The 17573-nt window shown below is 38.2% G+C and overlaps 1 protein-coding gene across 1 annotated transcript in view; it reads left to right on the top strand.

The window, feature by feature from the left end:
• The window catches only part of CFTR (CF transmembrane conductance regulator), a 182189-nt gene that overhangs the window by 122262 nt on the left and 42354 nt on the right, over nt 1-17573 (top strand). The window contains exons 19-21 of the mRNA XM_049641727.1: nt 279-429; nt 1576-1803; nt 4434-4534. Coding sequence (XP_049497684.1) covers nt 279-429; nt 1576-1803; nt 4434-4534 — 480 coding nt within the window. The remainder of the gene's footprint in view (nt 1-278; nt 430-1575; nt 1804-4433; nt 4535-17573) is intronic.

The following is a 17573-nucleotide window of genomic DNA, read 5'->3' on the forward strand; positions in this document are numbered from 1 at the left end:
TTTAAGGCATATAGGAAATGAGAATATCCTGAGACCCAAGAGCACCGTGTTTTCAAAACTTCAAACTGTTGTAACCTGACCAATATTTTGTATTTTGATAGAACTTATGAAAAATCTTACTTTGATTTTTGGCTGCCTTCCTCCTAGGAAGATACCTGCCCTTGTTAAGAATGGAACAGAGTGTGACGATCTTCTTTCCCAATGTATCTGTGACATACCTTGTGCGCTTTACAACATGAGAACATTTACTCACCAACGTGCTCTCTCTGATCCTACAGTTGTTACTGATTGTGGTTGGAGCCGTGGCCGTAGTCTCGGTTTTACAACCCTACATCTTCCTAGCAACGGTGCCAGTGATAGCAGCTTTTGTTATATTGAGGGCCTACTTCCTCCACACCTCGCAGCAACTCAAGCAACTGGAATCTGAAGGTATGATGCTGTGCGTACAATGCTCACCATTGTGGAAAATGACCACAAAGCTATTTGTGATTCTCTATCATTCACCTACTTTGCCAACTTTTTTGTCCTGCTTTTAAACTCTTGCATTGTGTAACAGTGAGTTTTAAAAACGTATGGATATGTAAAAGGACACAGTAAATTACATAGCACACATAGGTTGTTTTTGTCCATTAATGACCGAGTGACTTCCTTTTCTTTTTAAAGCAGATGCATAGAGTCTTAGAAGGGTTGTAGTATAGGATATTCATTCGTAATTTTCTTATATAAATTAAATTTTAAAATGATAGTGCTACTATTATTACTGAAGGTTTGTCTGGCTTCCCAGAGCATACTGGACAAAATATTTCTGTCTAGCCTGTTTTCAGACACCCTTCCTTTCCTCCTGGGGTCTACCTTTTTGTCTGCCCCCGAGCACTGCTTGAGCTATTTGGGAAGCACATTTTTCAGTAACAGCTTCAGTACCGGTGCATTTTCAGGGTTAAATACCCAGTGTGTTTCTATTGAAGGTTAATATCTAAATGAAGTCATATGAACTTGAATAAATTGTTTTGAAAGAAGAACATTTTCTCTCAGCAGTGATCAATTTAGGATTAGCTAGAAAAAAAATGTCCAGTGGCATTTTTTCAAGAAATATGAATAAAAAATGGCATTGATTTTATAATGAGTTCCCATCTATGGTAGCCAAGTAGAAAAGGAGGGTAATTCATTTTAAAAAAATACCAGGGGTGCCTGGGTAGCTCAGCAGGTTAAGTGTCCAACTTGATTTCAACTCAGGTTCCTGAGGTTGAACTCTGTGTCCTGTGTCAGGCTCTGTGCTGGGCACTGAGAATGCTTAAGACAGTCTCTCTCTCTCATTCTCTCTCTCTCTCTACCTCCCCCTCTGCGCCTCCCCAACTTGTGTGCAGACACTTGTGCACATGCTCTCTCTCTCTCTCTTTCAAAAAGTAACAAATTGCATCTATTCAAAGAATGGTACCAATGTGAAAAACCTCTAACCCATGATATTTGACCAATGATTACTCTCTTTGAAGCTAATCTTTTTCAGGTGCATGGTAGTAAGAATTTGCATTATGTAGCGACATGATTTGCCATATTTTCTATGGGAATATTTCACAGGCAGGAGTCCAATTTTCACTCATCTTGTTACAAGCTTAAAAGGACTATGGACACTTCGGGCCTTTGGACGTCAGCCTTACTTTGAAACTTTGTTTCACAAAGCGCTGAACTTACATACTGCCAACTGGTTCTTGTACCTGTCAACACTGCGCTGGTTCCAAATGAGAATGGAAATAATTTTTGTCATATTCTTCATTGCTGTCACCTTCATTTCCATTTTAACAACAGGTAATAGGAACTTGTTAACTTCTTAACTGACCATTTAATTTAAAGCTTTGTCAACCCCAAAATGCTACATTCTTATTGGTTAAACATTTTAGATATCTTTAAATAGATTTGGGGGACAGTTTATTAATCCAAAATTCATTGATTGTTGAACAAATGACTTCTTTGAATTAGAGCTGTGTATAGTATTATCTCAGCTTTACAGTTTGGGAACAACAGACACTAAGAGTGTCAGATAACAAATCTATGACTGAAAGAAAAATATTGTCTTTTGACTCTCATATTGGTAAAGCATCCTGGCTTCAACAGTAATAGATCTCATTTATTCAAGAGCTCTCTGAATACGGGAAAAGAAACATTCCCATTTATACACACATATAAAACCCCCCTCCCTGGTAAACTTTTTTTTAACTACCAGTTGGTACAATTCATTATCCTTATGTGAATTTTACAAGATGAAAAACTACCATAGACGTGAAATAACTTAGACAGAAGTACCATATTTTTAAAAATATAAGTGTCCTGAATTTTAACATCTTTGGGTGAAAACCAGAAAACCTTTCACTGTAAGTAAAATGAAACTCTATGTAGACAAATGAGTTCTTCTAATTTCAGAAGTTGAATTACTGAGCTAGAAGTCTTGAAATAGTTTATACCTGTGACAGTAGACACAGATTCACAGCAACTGCCAGCTCTGAGGGCTTGCTCGGTTGCAAGGATAGAATCCTTCTCAGACAAAATGAGTAGCATGCTGGTGTCACAGGAGTGCCTCTCGGAGCCTAGGGCAGGAGGCAGGCTGGGTCTCCAGAGGAAGCGGAATAGGCGTGGAGAGTGAGCCTCGGCAATTGTTCTTATCTCTTGAGGCCAGATGCTGCTTGCGCCCCACCCTTTCTGTGGCTACTTCATCCATTTCTCTCTCTCTGAAGACTGGTTTTCCCATCTTTCTGTGCCCCACTGACTCTCTGTGGCCTCTTCATTAGGCCCCTTGAGTTAACAGCAGAGTGCCTCTGTCTAGGTATAAAGTACTGGAGAGAACAGAAAGCAGGCTCATCGTGACTGTGTGAGGGTAGTGGGTTCCCCACATGCATTGTTCTGTCAGCTAGAGCAGCGGGAAGTGGTTCTATGAAATGAATATATGGGCAGGCAAATGAACTCAATCCTTAGTACAGTAAAGTTTCTCTTCTTACGTTCAGAATTGTAAAGTTTTTCCTTCAGGTTATTTGAAACAGGATCAGAGAGGGCTGAATGAACAAAGATCTGTTAACAATGAATTCAAACTGATATGTCATATGCTATAAAATAGTGGTTAAGGATATGATTAAGTCCTGATATACTAGGGGTTAGTAGTCAAAGCATTTACAGATCAGTTTAGTTCAGGACCTATCAGCGAAATCTGATTCCCAGCTAGAGTGAGTGTTAGCCACATGGCTAATACCAGCCCAGCCTCTACTGGTCTTCAGCTTTGGTAACTTGTACATATTAGTTAGTTTCTCTAAGGTCCTCATTGTCCTCATATGTAAATATACAGAATAATAGTACCTATCCTATAGTTTCCCATGTGCATTAAATGTGATAATTTGTGCAAAACAGTATGGTGCCTGTTCCCTAGTAAATAGCCCTAAATCTTATTTATTATTGTTATTATTAAAATTTTATCTTATTCTCATCTTAACCTTTAGAATGAGTAATATTTGGGGCCCCAATAAATCTTATCTATTTAGAATAAATGATTTAGTATTAGAAGCACATACCTACTATCTGTGGTTTGTCTTCTGTCAGAGGATATATGGAAGAAAAAATTTCAATTAATAATAATAGGACAAATTATTTTTCCCCATTTTAGAACCCAGTGACAATTTTATCCCACATTATAGATGCCAGGACTGACTCTCAACTGAAATTTGATAACCTAAAGTTTTAATAATTTAAAAACTTTCCCGTTAGAAAATTTTTATGGCCATATATTAGTGGTCCCCTCCAGCCCTGAAAACTATTTATTCTAATTCAACACTTAAGTATTGTTCTTCCTGGGTGAAATAGTCATTTTTTAAAAACATAAAAGTCAGTTTTCTCTCTTTCCTAATGGCAGACCCATGAGTTTTGACTTCCTCATTAAACTCTCTAAGTCCACTTTCTCCCCCAAAACATCTGATTAGCAGAGAAAGTCCTCGCGAAGGCAGAAGACATATCCAAACATCTTGTGGATGCTGCTTAGACACACCCGTCTCCTGCTTTTGACTTCTCTGTGGAGGAGCTCATCCAGACATAGGAGGTCTTTTTTGCATTGTCCATCCTGGTCTTCAGAGGTTTTATTACTTACAGAGAAGTAGTAAAAAGAGAAAACCATGCTGTTTACCCAACACTAGAAGCCCCTTCAATATCTGAAGTATTGTTTTAAAAGGGAAACTCCTTACTAATATTCAATCACTCTTTAATTTAAAACATTGGTTGAATGCTTAACTATAGGCAGGGCATTATTACTAGTGGTAGATGCTGTGGTGACCTGAGATGAAGGATGGTTAAAATTAGCACAAAATTGAAATAGAACTTTTAACATGACATATGCTCTAAAGTGGCTCACAGAGGAGAGAAAGAACATAAAGTTTGTTTGTATCTTTTCTTCCCACCTATAGGTGATGGAGAAGGAACAGTTGGTATTATTCTAACTCTAGCCATGAATATCATGGGTACATTGCAGTGGGCTGTAAACTCCAGCATAGATGTGGACAGCTTGGTAAGTAACTATTACTTTTTAACTTTGGTGAAAAAATTTGGACAAACCAAAAAGTATAGGTAATAACATAAGGGACAACTATATATACCCACCCCCAAGCTTAAGGAATAAAACATTACAGATAAATTGAAGGCTACTGTGTAGGTCTTCTTTCCTCCGCATACACAACCACAGTCAAGACCTAGTGCTAAAGTGAACATTACTGTACAGTCTCCTTGTCCGGGATTTTTCTAGGGCAGATACTCAGGAGTGACATTACTGGGTCACAGAATTTACCCACATTCAGCTTTACCATATGGTACCCAGCTGTTCTCAAGTATCTTATATCCGTTTATACTCCCATCAAGAGAGTGTAAGAATTCTCGTAGGTCTGGAGTTTCAGCAACACATGAGCTTGTCAGACCTTTTAATTTTGTCATCAATGGATGTGAAGTGATTACTAAGGAGATAAGGCTGCGTAATACATATTTATTGACCATTTGGACTTCCTCTTGTGTTCTTTGCTTGTTTCTATCAATTGCCCGTTTTTCCAGTAGTGGGAGTTTTTTTCTTAATTGACTTACAGAAGTTTTGAATTCTGGGTTGTCAGTTCTGTGTATTTTATTTTATTTCTTTTATTTATTTATTTTTTTTTAACGTTTATTTATTTTTGAGACAGAGAGAGACAGAGCATGAATGGGGAAGGGTCAGAGAGAGAGAGGGAGACACAGAATCTGAAACAGGCTCCAGGCTCTGAGCTGTCAGCACAGAGCCCGACGCGGGGCTTGAACTCAAGAACTGCGAGATCGTGACCTGAGCCGAAGTCGGCCGCTTAACCGACTGAGCCACCCAGGCGCCCCAGTTCTGTGTATTTTAAACATGGTCCTCCAGTCAGTGGCTTAGCTTATAGTGCCTTTTGATGAAAAGAAGCTTTTAAGTTCAGTGAAGTTAATTTCATTAATCTTTCCCTTTGTGTTTTGGTATCTTGTTTAAGAAACCCTTCCCTATATTGGGTTTTCCAATTTATTAGCATTACATTTGTGATGGTAATTTTTTTTTTAATTTCTAGTCTTTAGTGATAGCTTCTTTCTCATTCCTAGGGTGTTTCTTTTTGCTTTCTCTCTTTTTGCTTGATCAGTATTCCCACACATTTATATACTTTATTAGTGTTTTTAAAGACCATGTTTTGGTTTTGTTGTTTCATTTGTCTTGGTTCCTTACAATGCAGAGCCCACACTAGTGTGTAACTGAATGAATGCTGTGTCAGGGGCACATAGCCCATGGCAGCAAGAGTGAGAGAAAAAAGGAAGAAAAGTGGACTTCCCACTTTTAATTTAAAAAACAAATACATGATTTTCAAGGGTAGCTTCATCATCAACTTCTATTTGTCTGGCTGGAGCATTGCAAATCAGTCATCCATTACTGCATATGCAAAGCGATGAGGGAGCCACGTTGAGAATGACTACATAACACTATCATTACACATTTTGCCTAGGTTCCTTTTCCATCCTCTGAGATAGGTCCCATGTTCCCAGTGTGCCCAGGATCATTCAGCTGTAAAAATTATATAACCAATTCCTATCAGAACAAATATCAGCATAAAAAATATCTCTAGGGAAAAAACAAACCTTTTCATTCTCTCTTCCTGCCCATGAATTTTAATATTTTATTGAACCAAAGCATTTTAATAATTTATCGAAATGTAATCTAACCCTAATATGATTTATGGTAGGGTGTCTCTCTTTTCCTTTAACATTATTTTTTGGAGTTTGATCAGCTTTTTTCCTGACTCCACTTATCTCCTCACTTAACTCTTATGCTTTTGGGATTGGGTTTCATAAATGTACTTAGAAATGTTTCTTCTGCGGGGGGTGCCTGAGTGGTTCAGTTGGTTAAGCGTCTGACTCTTGATTTTGGCTCAGGTCATGATCTTGTGGTTCCTGAGTTTGACCCCTGTGTCGGGCTCTGTGCTGACAGTGTGGAATCTGCTTGGGATTCTCTTTCTCTCTCTCTCTCTCTCTCTCTCTCTGCCCCTCCCCCACTCTCTCTCTCTCTTTCTCTCTCAAAATAAATAAACTTAAAAAAAAGAAAAATGTTTTTGTAGAAATAGCAGGAAAATAGTAAATCCATATTGTGCTTGCATTTATTTATTTGTTCAAACTTTCCACAACTTTGACTTTACAGTTAATATCCTCATGTACTTCCCCTCTTTGTCTAAAACTATCTCTTTACCTTGTATATGCTCAGTTCCTTTCTCTTTGCTGTATTAATTTTCTTGGTTTAGAAAACAACCTCTGTACACTGATGTTGAAACCTTTGGTACATTTCTATTCTGCTGTCCAATCTCCATTAAAGTTTCTTTAAGGTATTTTTACTTCCCCAGTTTTTTGCATGGGCATCCTGGGCTTTGTAACCTGTGTTGTGACATTGTGTTTTTCATTTTCCGGCATAAAAGAATCTTTGCCAAGAACTATTATGTTATAATACAGTCTATGAAAAGTATCAGTGTTTACATTTGATCTCATTTTAAAAAGTCATGTTCTTTTGTTTGAATATCAAAGTGATCATGTTAGTTTTCATTTCCCTGCCAAATAGGATACATGGTCTTTCCTGGGCCCTCATGAGCATTTATCCACTTTTTAATTCCCATGATACAGCTTTTACCTATACAACTGCTAAATTTGTATACTGATCTTTTTATTTTCATCTGGTATATGTTGAGGGTAAGAGGGGAGAAAACTGTGCCCTCAAATTCACATCTATATGATGTTAACACTGAAGGTCCTTGTGATCTTTGAAGGAAAAACTTAGGGTATTCTCATTTTACATTACTAAGTGTCTTAACCAAACCTAGATCTGAGTTTAAACACAGTAAACAGGATGTTTTGATGCACACTTTAATTTTTTAGGATTTGAAAGAATATTTCATTTACCCATCTGGCCTACTTTAGACATGGGCGCAGATTCAAACATAAACAGAACAATGAAGACATGAAAGCGGCAAATGACTTTTCTTTTACCGCTCATCAGTTGAGTACACCCAGGTGCCCAGCTTTTATTAGCTTCCAACCAGGAAGGGTAATATTTGGATGATAACCCTTCCTTATCCTTACTTCATGTCACTTTGTATTTGTGACTGGCTACACATCTCAATTATCAGCACTCAAAGCTGACCGACAGCCCTTTTATTACATTTTCCTAATAAACTCTTTACTATATTCCCTAAGATAGTTCTTTCCCACCTTCTTATCTTTTCTCAGGAGCTCCAATAATTCCACCACCTGCACTCTCAGCCAGTGACCTTGCTACGTACTTCATAGAAAAACACAGATGCAACCGGAAAGAATTTCCTTGTTTCTCTCCACCCTACTATACCTCTACTCATATGCTCTACCTTCCCTCTGTCTTTGTTCCTATTTAAAGGCCAATAATATGTAATTCACTCTCTATGTGGGACCTCTCTCCCTATCATAAAACTACCTCTGTTTGAGCTGTAGCTAAAGCACCTCTTTCCTTTGATCTATTTATAGCACAGTTTCCTGAAAGAGGGCATGTCTCCTGCTTCACTTGATTCCATCACCCCCATGACTCATGACCAACATCTTGCCAGAACCAGCGTCCTTGTTTTCCTTACCCTCTCAGCAGTACTTATGCCATGAACAAATCCTTCTTCTGGTGATACTTTCTTCTCTCACTACCGTGATGCTACTCCTGTCTGTCTCTGCTACCTCTTTGGTTCCTTCTTAATTCTCTTTGATGGCCCCTCCTCTTACAGATCTCTGAACATCAGCTATAGTCCAGCCCTCTTCTACCTGTATTCTTTCTAGCTGTTACCATCGGATTCCATGCTTCAGAAACCATCTGTCAATAAATTACTCATTCATATCTCTACTATAGACCATTTTGGGGCATAAGTTCTTACCTAGGATTTCTTCAAAATACCACATGGGGTATCAAGAGACCATTTAAAGGGAATAAAGCTTCTGTTCTATCTACTAATCTGTCTGGCTTTATATAGTAGTTTGGAAAAAAAATCATTGTCAGCTTATGAACGATATAGTTTAATACTCTGTGAATCACCTCAGAAATTTAAAAAATAATAAAATTATCATAGAGTCAAATTTAATAATTCCCAGTGGAAATCCCTATTTTAAGGAATTTCTAATTATTTTGGTTGATATAACAGTGTTTTAAAAGCTGTTATTTCAGGGGTGCCTGGGTGGCTCAGTCAGTTAAGCATCCAGCTTCGGCTCAAGTCATGATCTCATGGTCCATGAGTTTGAGTCCCGCGTCGGGCTCTGTGCTGACAGCTCAGAGCCTGGAGCCTGTTTCAGATTCTGTATCTCCCTCTCTCTCTCTGACCCTCCCCATTCATGCTCTGTCTCTCTCTGTCTCAAAAATAAATAAACATTAAAAAAATTTTTTTAAAGCTGTTATTTCAGATTCACTCTTCATTTTAACATGAATTGTGTATATGTCTGTTAGTTTCATTTGTATATTTTACACCATTCTGTACATGGGGTGAAAAAAGAAGTGTTAATTCTTTTTACCTCCATACTTGAAGTGCTGTAAGAATTACAGTTGTTATTGCTAAAGCTATAATTAAAAATTTTTTTTTTGTATTCTTAGTTAACAAATCTGTGTACTGATTTATTTTCTTTGGATTCACAAGATGCTTGGCATTTTTAGTACCATAAAGCTTCTCTTTGTCCCATTGTTAGATACTTAAGCATTATATATCTTAAATAGGCAGTGCATACCTATATTTCTGCCTCCATGAATGAATGAAGATTAAATAAATAAGAGTTAGAATGGGTACAAAGGTGGTGTTTCAAACTTAGCAATACCAAGCCATCCAGTGACTGATAAATTACCCACACTCAAAGTCTCTTCTTTGAATGAGGCAATTGACAATTCATGTATTTTCAGGACTGTCTACCACTTAGTGATATCACAACTACAAGATCTGAACATATGAAAATTATCCTGCTTCCTTCATTCTCTAAGGACAGCAGCAGATAACACATGCCTGTTGTACTGTGTGTTCCTGATAATAACACAAGAGGAAGAAGGCCAGCAGGATGAGCAGGGAAGACTGCATATCTGCAGGACGCACACTTTAGATTCAAATTAATGAGATTCCAGAAAGTTCTTGCCAGATTGATGCAATCTGAGAAGAGTTTTCTGTCAATAGAAACTCCCTCTGTTTTTCCTTTATCCTTTTATTGCCTGTGTTTATTTTGGGTTCCAGTAAGGATCAGGTGACTGATGGTACAATGATCAACAAGAAATCTGATGGGAAGAAAAAAGGGCTTTTCTTTGTTGCTCCTGGTGCCTAATTCTCTTGTATTGAAAGCAGTTTTTGCTATAAGAATTTGAGGGGAGGATTCATTTCTCCTATTTTTTTCCCTCTTTAAAAAAATTTTTTTAATGTTTATTTTTGAGAGACAGGGAGAGAGAGAGACAGAGAGAGAAAGCGCAAGCAAGGGAGGAGCAGAGAGAGAGAGGGAGACACAGAATCTGAAGCAGGCTCCGGGCTCCAAGCTGTCAGCACAGAATCCGACGTAGGGCTCGAACCCATGATCATTACCTGAGCCAAGTCGGACCCTTAACTGACTGAGCTAACCAGGCAACCCTCCCCTCTTTTAATGGTCTGTTGATCATATCTTTCTTTGTTTTTCTGTTCTCATGAGGCTTTGTGGCATGTTTTCCATTTGTGACATCTGTCCCAAAACTTCTTTTCATCCAAACATTTTCTTTCTGTCCTGAACAGTTGCATTCTACTCTGTTTTCCACTCTGGCCTTATCACCAAGATGTCATGTTGCCTTAGGCAAGTCCTAACTCCCTTGAGGGCTTCACTTTTCAACTTTGTAAAAGGAAACAGTTTGGTTAGAAATTTTCTAAGGTCCGTGTTAGCCCTGACATTCTCTTCTGCATCCTTTTGGTATGAAAGATTTCAAGTCTTGATTGGCATGTGTATAGGCATTATTCTAGATGCTCAGAGGAATTAGACCTCTCTGCCACTATCCCTGCCTGCTAAATGCCAGTGATTCACCACTTCTGGTCAGAGTGCAAGAACTCTCAACCAGTCTGTTACTAGAGCCAACAAAGAGAAAGAAAGTGCCACTGAGGTGTTCTAAAATATTGAATTAGTAGGAGAGGCTTATGAGAGCCATAAAGGATTGCCAGAGTGTTGGAAAGTTGAGAAAATTTGTTGAGGAAAGTTGAGAAAATTTGTTGAGCTTTATGTCTATCACTTTAACTTCCTGTGTTTCAATTTTTTCATTTGTACCAAGAATGAATGGATTAGATTAGAAGTTCTCAACCTCACAGCACATGAGGAAACTTCATAAAAATATAGGTTATGTAGCATCCTTTAGGATCAATTAAATCAATTCTTTGGGTCAGAGGCAGGGTGACTGAGCATGAGGTCCATATTTTTAAAAGTGTTCCAGGTGATTCTCATGTGTATCTAGATTTGTGAATCACTGGATTAGATGATCTCTAATCCATTTTAGCTCTGATTTTTTTGTGTGTGTCATAGCAGGGGTTCAGCAGACATTTTCTGCAAAGGGTCAGATGGTTACTATTTTCAGTTTAGTGAGCTATATGGTCGTTATGGCAACTGCTCAGCTAATGTAAACAAGTGGGTATGGCTAGATTTGGCCATAGTTCTGCTAACCTCTTGTCTATGGCATAGAATTTACATAGAATTGATGGAACACCAGTGATCATTTCTGCCCTATATATTAGCTAATGATATAGATAGATAGATAGATGATATAGATATAGATATAGATATAGATATAGATATATAACATATAAAGGATGATTCTTAGTAACAGAGTTCTTTGGGGAAGCCAAAATATTTCAAAATTAAGATGCTTAGAGAAAAATCTTATTAAATATACCTCGGAAGAATATTTTGATGTGATATTTTAGACTCCTTGAGATTTCCTTTGAAATACTTTTAATGAATACCACATTGACCCAATTTTATTCATCAAGCACTTGCTGATGGCCTGTCCTGAGCTTTTTAAAAATAATAATACCAGATAGAGTGTAAGTAAGTTCAAGTTTGAGTAGTAGATTCAATAAGCGATGTGGGACCTTTCAGATTAAACGGTAAGTTTTAGAGTTTTCTTTTGCCCGTTGGCACACTTAGTATCATGATTACTAAAGTTCTCAATTATTGAAAATAGAGGACAACATATTTGATACCTCTGTGTTTTTTAGGATATGCCTTTTGTCTCTGGTTGTAATGGGTTTTCTTTCTCTTGTGTCAGGAACACTATCTCTATTGCTTCTTGCAGTCAGAAAAAGTGACATTGATTTGCCATGTGGTTTGCTACAGGTTGGCAATAAACAATTCATGTAACAGGAAGCTATAATAATTTAGAAAGGATTAGAGTATATAGTATAAGTAACTCACTTATGCTGTTAATAATTGATAGCATTACAGTGCTTGACTGACTTTTTAAATTCTCAAGCATAAGTAATAGACACAAAAAGATAATCTAAAGTTTCAGGAATATGTTTTGAACAGAGAATCAGTTTTCATGATAACCATGATGTCCTAAGTCTCTGTGCATGGCCTAAAGTTTATGCTAATGAGTGTAATGTGGCTCTGGGTTTCAGGTGTGTATTAGTTCTGAAGAGCATCTGGTTTGGGCCTGCCAGGAAGGATTGATGATTTAAAACCTTCCTTTTATGTACTTCGCAGTTTAAACATTTCTGTTATAAAGTGTGTGAAGTTTTGGTGTGCCTGGGTGGCTCAGTCGGTTGAGCGTCCAACTTCGGCTCAGGTCATGATCTCACCATTTGTGAGTTTGAGCCCCGCATCAGGCCCTGTGCTGACCGCTCAGAGCCTGGAGCCTGTTTTGGATTCTTTGTCTCCCTCTCTGTCTCTGCCCCTCCCCGGCTCATGCTCTCTCTGTCAAAAATAAATAAACATTAAAAAAATTTTTTTAAAAAGTGTGTGAAGTTTTTCACATTGTATCAGTTTTGCTGATGATTTGCCTCACATTTATTTCTTGTCATCTTCCTGGAACAACCAGTTATGAAATCTCTTTACAGTATTGCCAGCCAGATGTCGGGCTTATGAAATATATTTTCTGTTATCATGGCTCCTCTGGCATTATGCATATAGTCTAGGTGTTAATGCATAATTTTGATGCCCTGTTTTCTAAACAACCAAAAGGGTAAAAGGAAACAGAGCAAATATTTTCCTGAGGGAGAGGAGTCTGGGTTTCTAACTTACTCTAGAAAAGGTCTTTAAGCCTTTTCTTCCTTCTTTGTCAATAGAAAGGGAAAAGGAACATCAGGAATCATTCTTTTTTTTTTTTTTTCACTGAACAAATCCGTTAAAAAATAAGGTTGGAGCTTTCTTTTTGTTAAGACCATCACACTCCCCAAAGACTTTGTTCTCCTGATCCTTAGTTTAGTAACTTCAGAAATTATTATAAAGATAATGAGATTCAGTTTTAAAGATTGACTTAGGAGAATTTTTGCAGCATAATAAATTTAAATAACAAAACCAGAAATTTAAAGCAGCTGATTCTCAAGTAAAAATGCCACCTCATTGTGGCTAAACTCAACTTTTATAGAAGTCTGTACAGATTATGTCAGGTTTTCCTCTTCACGTGAAGAATAGGTTGAGCGTCTCAGTGCCTGAGTGTCATTTTGCCCTCAGCATTTACTTCTTGAATTCTAAGACAAGTGCTCTCACCTCAGCCGGTGATGGCTACTTTGAGACTTTCCTGTCAGCAGGCCACAGAGAGCAGCCCCTCATGCCTCCTAGGGCAGCCCCTTCACTGCACAGGAAGAGGCAGCTAGTCTACAGTCTACAGTCACTCTGATAATTGCCAAATCTGAATTTCCATCCAGTGGCACGGTGGTTTTCACATACCACTTGAAAATGCTAATAGACACTCTAAATTAGAAAAAGGATTAAGTTACGTTAAAAAGAATTCAATTCAGGGGCGCCTGGGTGGCTCAGTCGGTTAAGCCTCTGACTTCGGCTCAGGTCATGATCTCACGGTCTGTGAGTTCGAGCCCCGCGTCGGGCTCTGTGCTGACAGCTCAGAGCCTGGAGCCTGCTTCAGCCTCTGTGCCTCCCTCTCTCTCTGCCCCTCCCCTGCTCATGCTCTGTCTCTCTCTGTCTCAAAAATAAATAAACATTTAAAAAAAAACTCAATTCAGAACAACTAGATGAGACTAAAAATCGTTTGGCATGTTGCTACTTCAAATCCAAATAGCAACGTGTATTTTCAGACTGAGAAGCTGTGAGGTACGGTTGCAGCCCCGATTTCCTACTGAAGGACTCCTAGCGCTGTCATTTGCCCTGCCCAGATACTGCTTTCTGCATATGAGGTAGAACAATGGATTCACTCATCCCTAACAAAGATTTATTAAGGGACGGCATAGTGCTAAACGCTAGATGGGAAGGATACAACATGGAATGCTTTGAATAAGGTTACTGTAATAGGTAATGTGGGCTTAACATTAACCCTGTGGAGTGTAAGCTTCAGGTTCTGTCTCTTGCATGGGCACCTTCAGAGGCCCTATACTTAATTATACATGCATTTTTTTAAGTTTATTTATTTATTTTTAGAGAGAGAGAGAAAACATGTGTGAGCAGGGGAGGGGCAGAGAGACGGGAGAGAGAGAGAGAGAGAGAGAGAGAGAGAGAGAGAATCCCAAACAGGCTCTGTGCTAATAACACAGACATGGAGCTTGAACCCTTGAATCATGAGATCATGACCTGAGCCAAAACCAAGAGTCAGACACTCAACTGACTGAGCCATCCAGGTGCCCCATTAATGCATAATGTTGAGTCTTTAATGTAAGAGTCCCTTCAATTATTTAAGTTCCACCAAACCTGGGTCCATCCTGGGTCAGCTATAAATCTTTAGCTATTAAATCAAGTGTGTAAGAAATATGACTCCACTTTTGCTATAGTTGAATTTATTTTCTACTTGAACACACATGCTGCTGAGTGCAAGAAGCAATGTCAGTGTATTCAGAAATCTTATTGGAAGTGAATCTAAATTCTGAATGGAGTTTACAGAATGCCTAGATCCTGAGGGGAGGGAGCATCTGGCCATAGGTTGCCCCTTATCTGTGCTCTGTCTCTGAGGCATTGATGTTGCTCTTTGACCTAGAGGAGTACAGTGCAGGGAGATTGAATCTTTGTTCTTCTGATCCTGATTGTGAGTTCTTTGATGAGCTCTCTCTCAACTTTTTCCATGCCTTGGGCATGGAAGACCCTGAGGGATTAAAGGATTGGGATTTGGCTTCCCTTCAACACCCCTCTAGAAATACAGGAAAATCTGAAGCTTTGTCAAGTTATCTGGGTCTAGACATGCCAAGCACCCATGTCTACTGTAGTGCTTCCATGCCATTCCAGGCGCTTAGGATGTTTCTCTAAGGTATGCCTAATTCCAGGCCTCCACCTAGAAATTGAGGCATAGACCTCTTGTGTTCCAAAAGTCCTCTAAATCTACCCAAGGATAAAACTTGAGTTTGGTTGCAGGGCAAGACTCATTTTTAGAGGAACTGGTGTCTAAGCCCTTTTGTTAAACGCCATTCATGAGTCAGATTATGTAGTGAGGAGAGAAACTGTTTTTCACCTATCATAAATTAATCTCTGGCTACTGTTTTTGCATAAACAGTGTGATTTGAGTCTTTCAGACTTTGATTTTTGAAACTTTAAAGTCAATATCCATGTAGCTAAGAATTTTCAACTATCCATCGCTGGTTCTAAAAGCCAATTTTTGAAACTTAAAAGACCAGAATTGATTTTCTTCGCTCTGGTTCTATTGTGGTTTTCCCTTTAAGAAGCAAGTAGAATGGAAGTAGAATATAATAATTGGAGAGCCTTTGAGGTACAAGGAATTAGTAATTCATAATATCATCTAGCCACATCATCTATTCAGCAGTGGCATTTTAGTAGCTACAAAACTGGCCATGATGCAGGTGTCTGCAGTAACCACCTTTTCTCCTCATCAGAAAATGTTCTAATTCACTGAACTGAATGAGTGTCTGCTTGTATGCTGTGGATGAGTACCCGTTGTTAAGAACTTGTTCTTGGTCAGAGATATTTGACCATGCTGTGGGTAACTATAGTAACTATAGTAACTTTAAGCAATTAGACTATATGAAAGATGATGAGTTGAAAATTTCATTTCCAGGGGTACCTAGGTGGCTCAGTCAGTTAAGTGTGTCTGACTCTTGATTTTGGCTCAAGTCATTATCTCACAGTTCGTGAGTTCAAGCCCCACGTCAGGCTCCACGCAGACAGCATAAAGCCTGCTTGGAATCCTCTCTCTCCCTCTCTCCCTGATCCTCCCCTGCTTGTTCTCTCTCTCTATTTCTCTCTCCCTCTCTCTCTCTCAAAATAAATAAACTTGGGGCGCCTGGGTGGCGCAGTCGGTTAGGCCTCCGACTTCAGCCAGGTCACGATCTCGCGGTCCGTGAGTTCGAGCCCCGTGTCAGGCTCTGGGCCGATGGCTTGGAGCCTGGAGCCTGTTTCCGATTCTGTGTCTCCCTCTCTCTCTGCCCCTCCCCCGTTCATGCTCTGTCTCTCTCTGTCCCAAAAAATAAAAAAAATAAAAAAAATAAATAAAAATAAATAAACTTAAGAAAAAGAAAATTTCATTTTCTAAATTAGGTAGGTACAATCCACTGCATTTGACTTTGAAGTTCTAGGTTCACCCTCAATGGTAAGCCTCACTAATGGAATAGTAATTTGCTATGGTCTTCACAACTCCTTACACACACACACACACACACACACACACACACACACACAAATTATATACATGTCAGTGCTGCCAAAATAGTGATTTTAAATATAATTTTCTAATAACATTGCATATAATTTGGAGTAGTTTAGATAGCAATATTTAATTGCTCACTGTTTGGAAGTATTAAAGTATGAAGGATTTTTGATACATAGTAGCTTTCTTGATGTGCTAAAGCACTTGAAGACTAGTGTAGAGTTCTTTGCATTGATGTACAGAGATGTCAAGAGTCTCACTTTATTTTATAAAACTAAGCTACATTTCTCTCAATGATTTTAAGAGAGTAATATTATTTTTATGCATGATGAATACAATAAAATATTTTAAATGCATTTGAGCTATTTCTCTGGCATTTCCATCTCAGCATTATTTACAGTTCTAATTGACCTTCCAGATCAATTAGCTCTCTAGGAAAATTAATGACAATGAAATGCAAGAGTATACTTTAATTCAAAGTTAATAAAAAATAACTGAATCAGTATTTAACAACCTCTGAAAGTCACTCATAATTTGGATTTGAAAATATCATGTGTGGGAGCCATTCTAGAGTTATTTGTAATGGATGTGTGCTTTAGATACTTTTCACTTTCATTAACAATGGATTTGGCTTAAAAGGGTTCTCCTCTTGAATCTTGAAAAATTATTGAAGATAATCTGAAGGTATTTTCAAGATAAAAAAATGAAGCAACCACATTACTAGACAGAAGAACTTCACAAATAGCAAACTTGATCAATAGCATGTGAAAACAGGCAATATAAGAAATAATTTCTAATCTAAGCCTTAACTGTAAATAAGGTTATAAATTAACATTGTAAAGGAGAGGGTTGAATTCTTGACTGAGTAAAACTAGAATCAATAATTACTTTTAAGACAAAAAAAGCAATAAATTTCTGTTGAATAAGCAGTTAATACCTGGGAAGGGCTGAACCATCAAGGATGATATATTAAAAATAGAAATTGAGTGAATTCAGTTTTCAGCTCTTTCTTGTTATTCACTGATTTATTCATGTATATGTAATCATTCACATATTTATTCTTTTATTAATTTTTTTCAAATATTTATTAAGTGCCTGTTATTTGTAAGGCTATTTTAAAAGTTATATTCCAGGGGTGCCTGGGTGGCTCAGTCAGTTGAGTGTCTGACTTTAGCTCAGGTCATGATCTCACAGTTCGTGGGTTCCAGCCCCCACTCCCCAGGCTCTGTCCTGATAGCTCAGAGCCTGGAGCCTGCTTCTGATTCTATGTCTCCCTCTC

The sequence above is a fragment of the Panthera uncia genome, chromosome A2 (assembly GCF_023721935.1).
Source record: "Panthera uncia isolate 11264 chromosome A2, Puncia_PCG_1.0, whole genome shotgun sequence".
NCBI classification, from domain to species: Eukaryota; Metazoa; Chordata; class Mammalia; order Carnivora; family Felidae; genus Panthera; species Panthera uncia.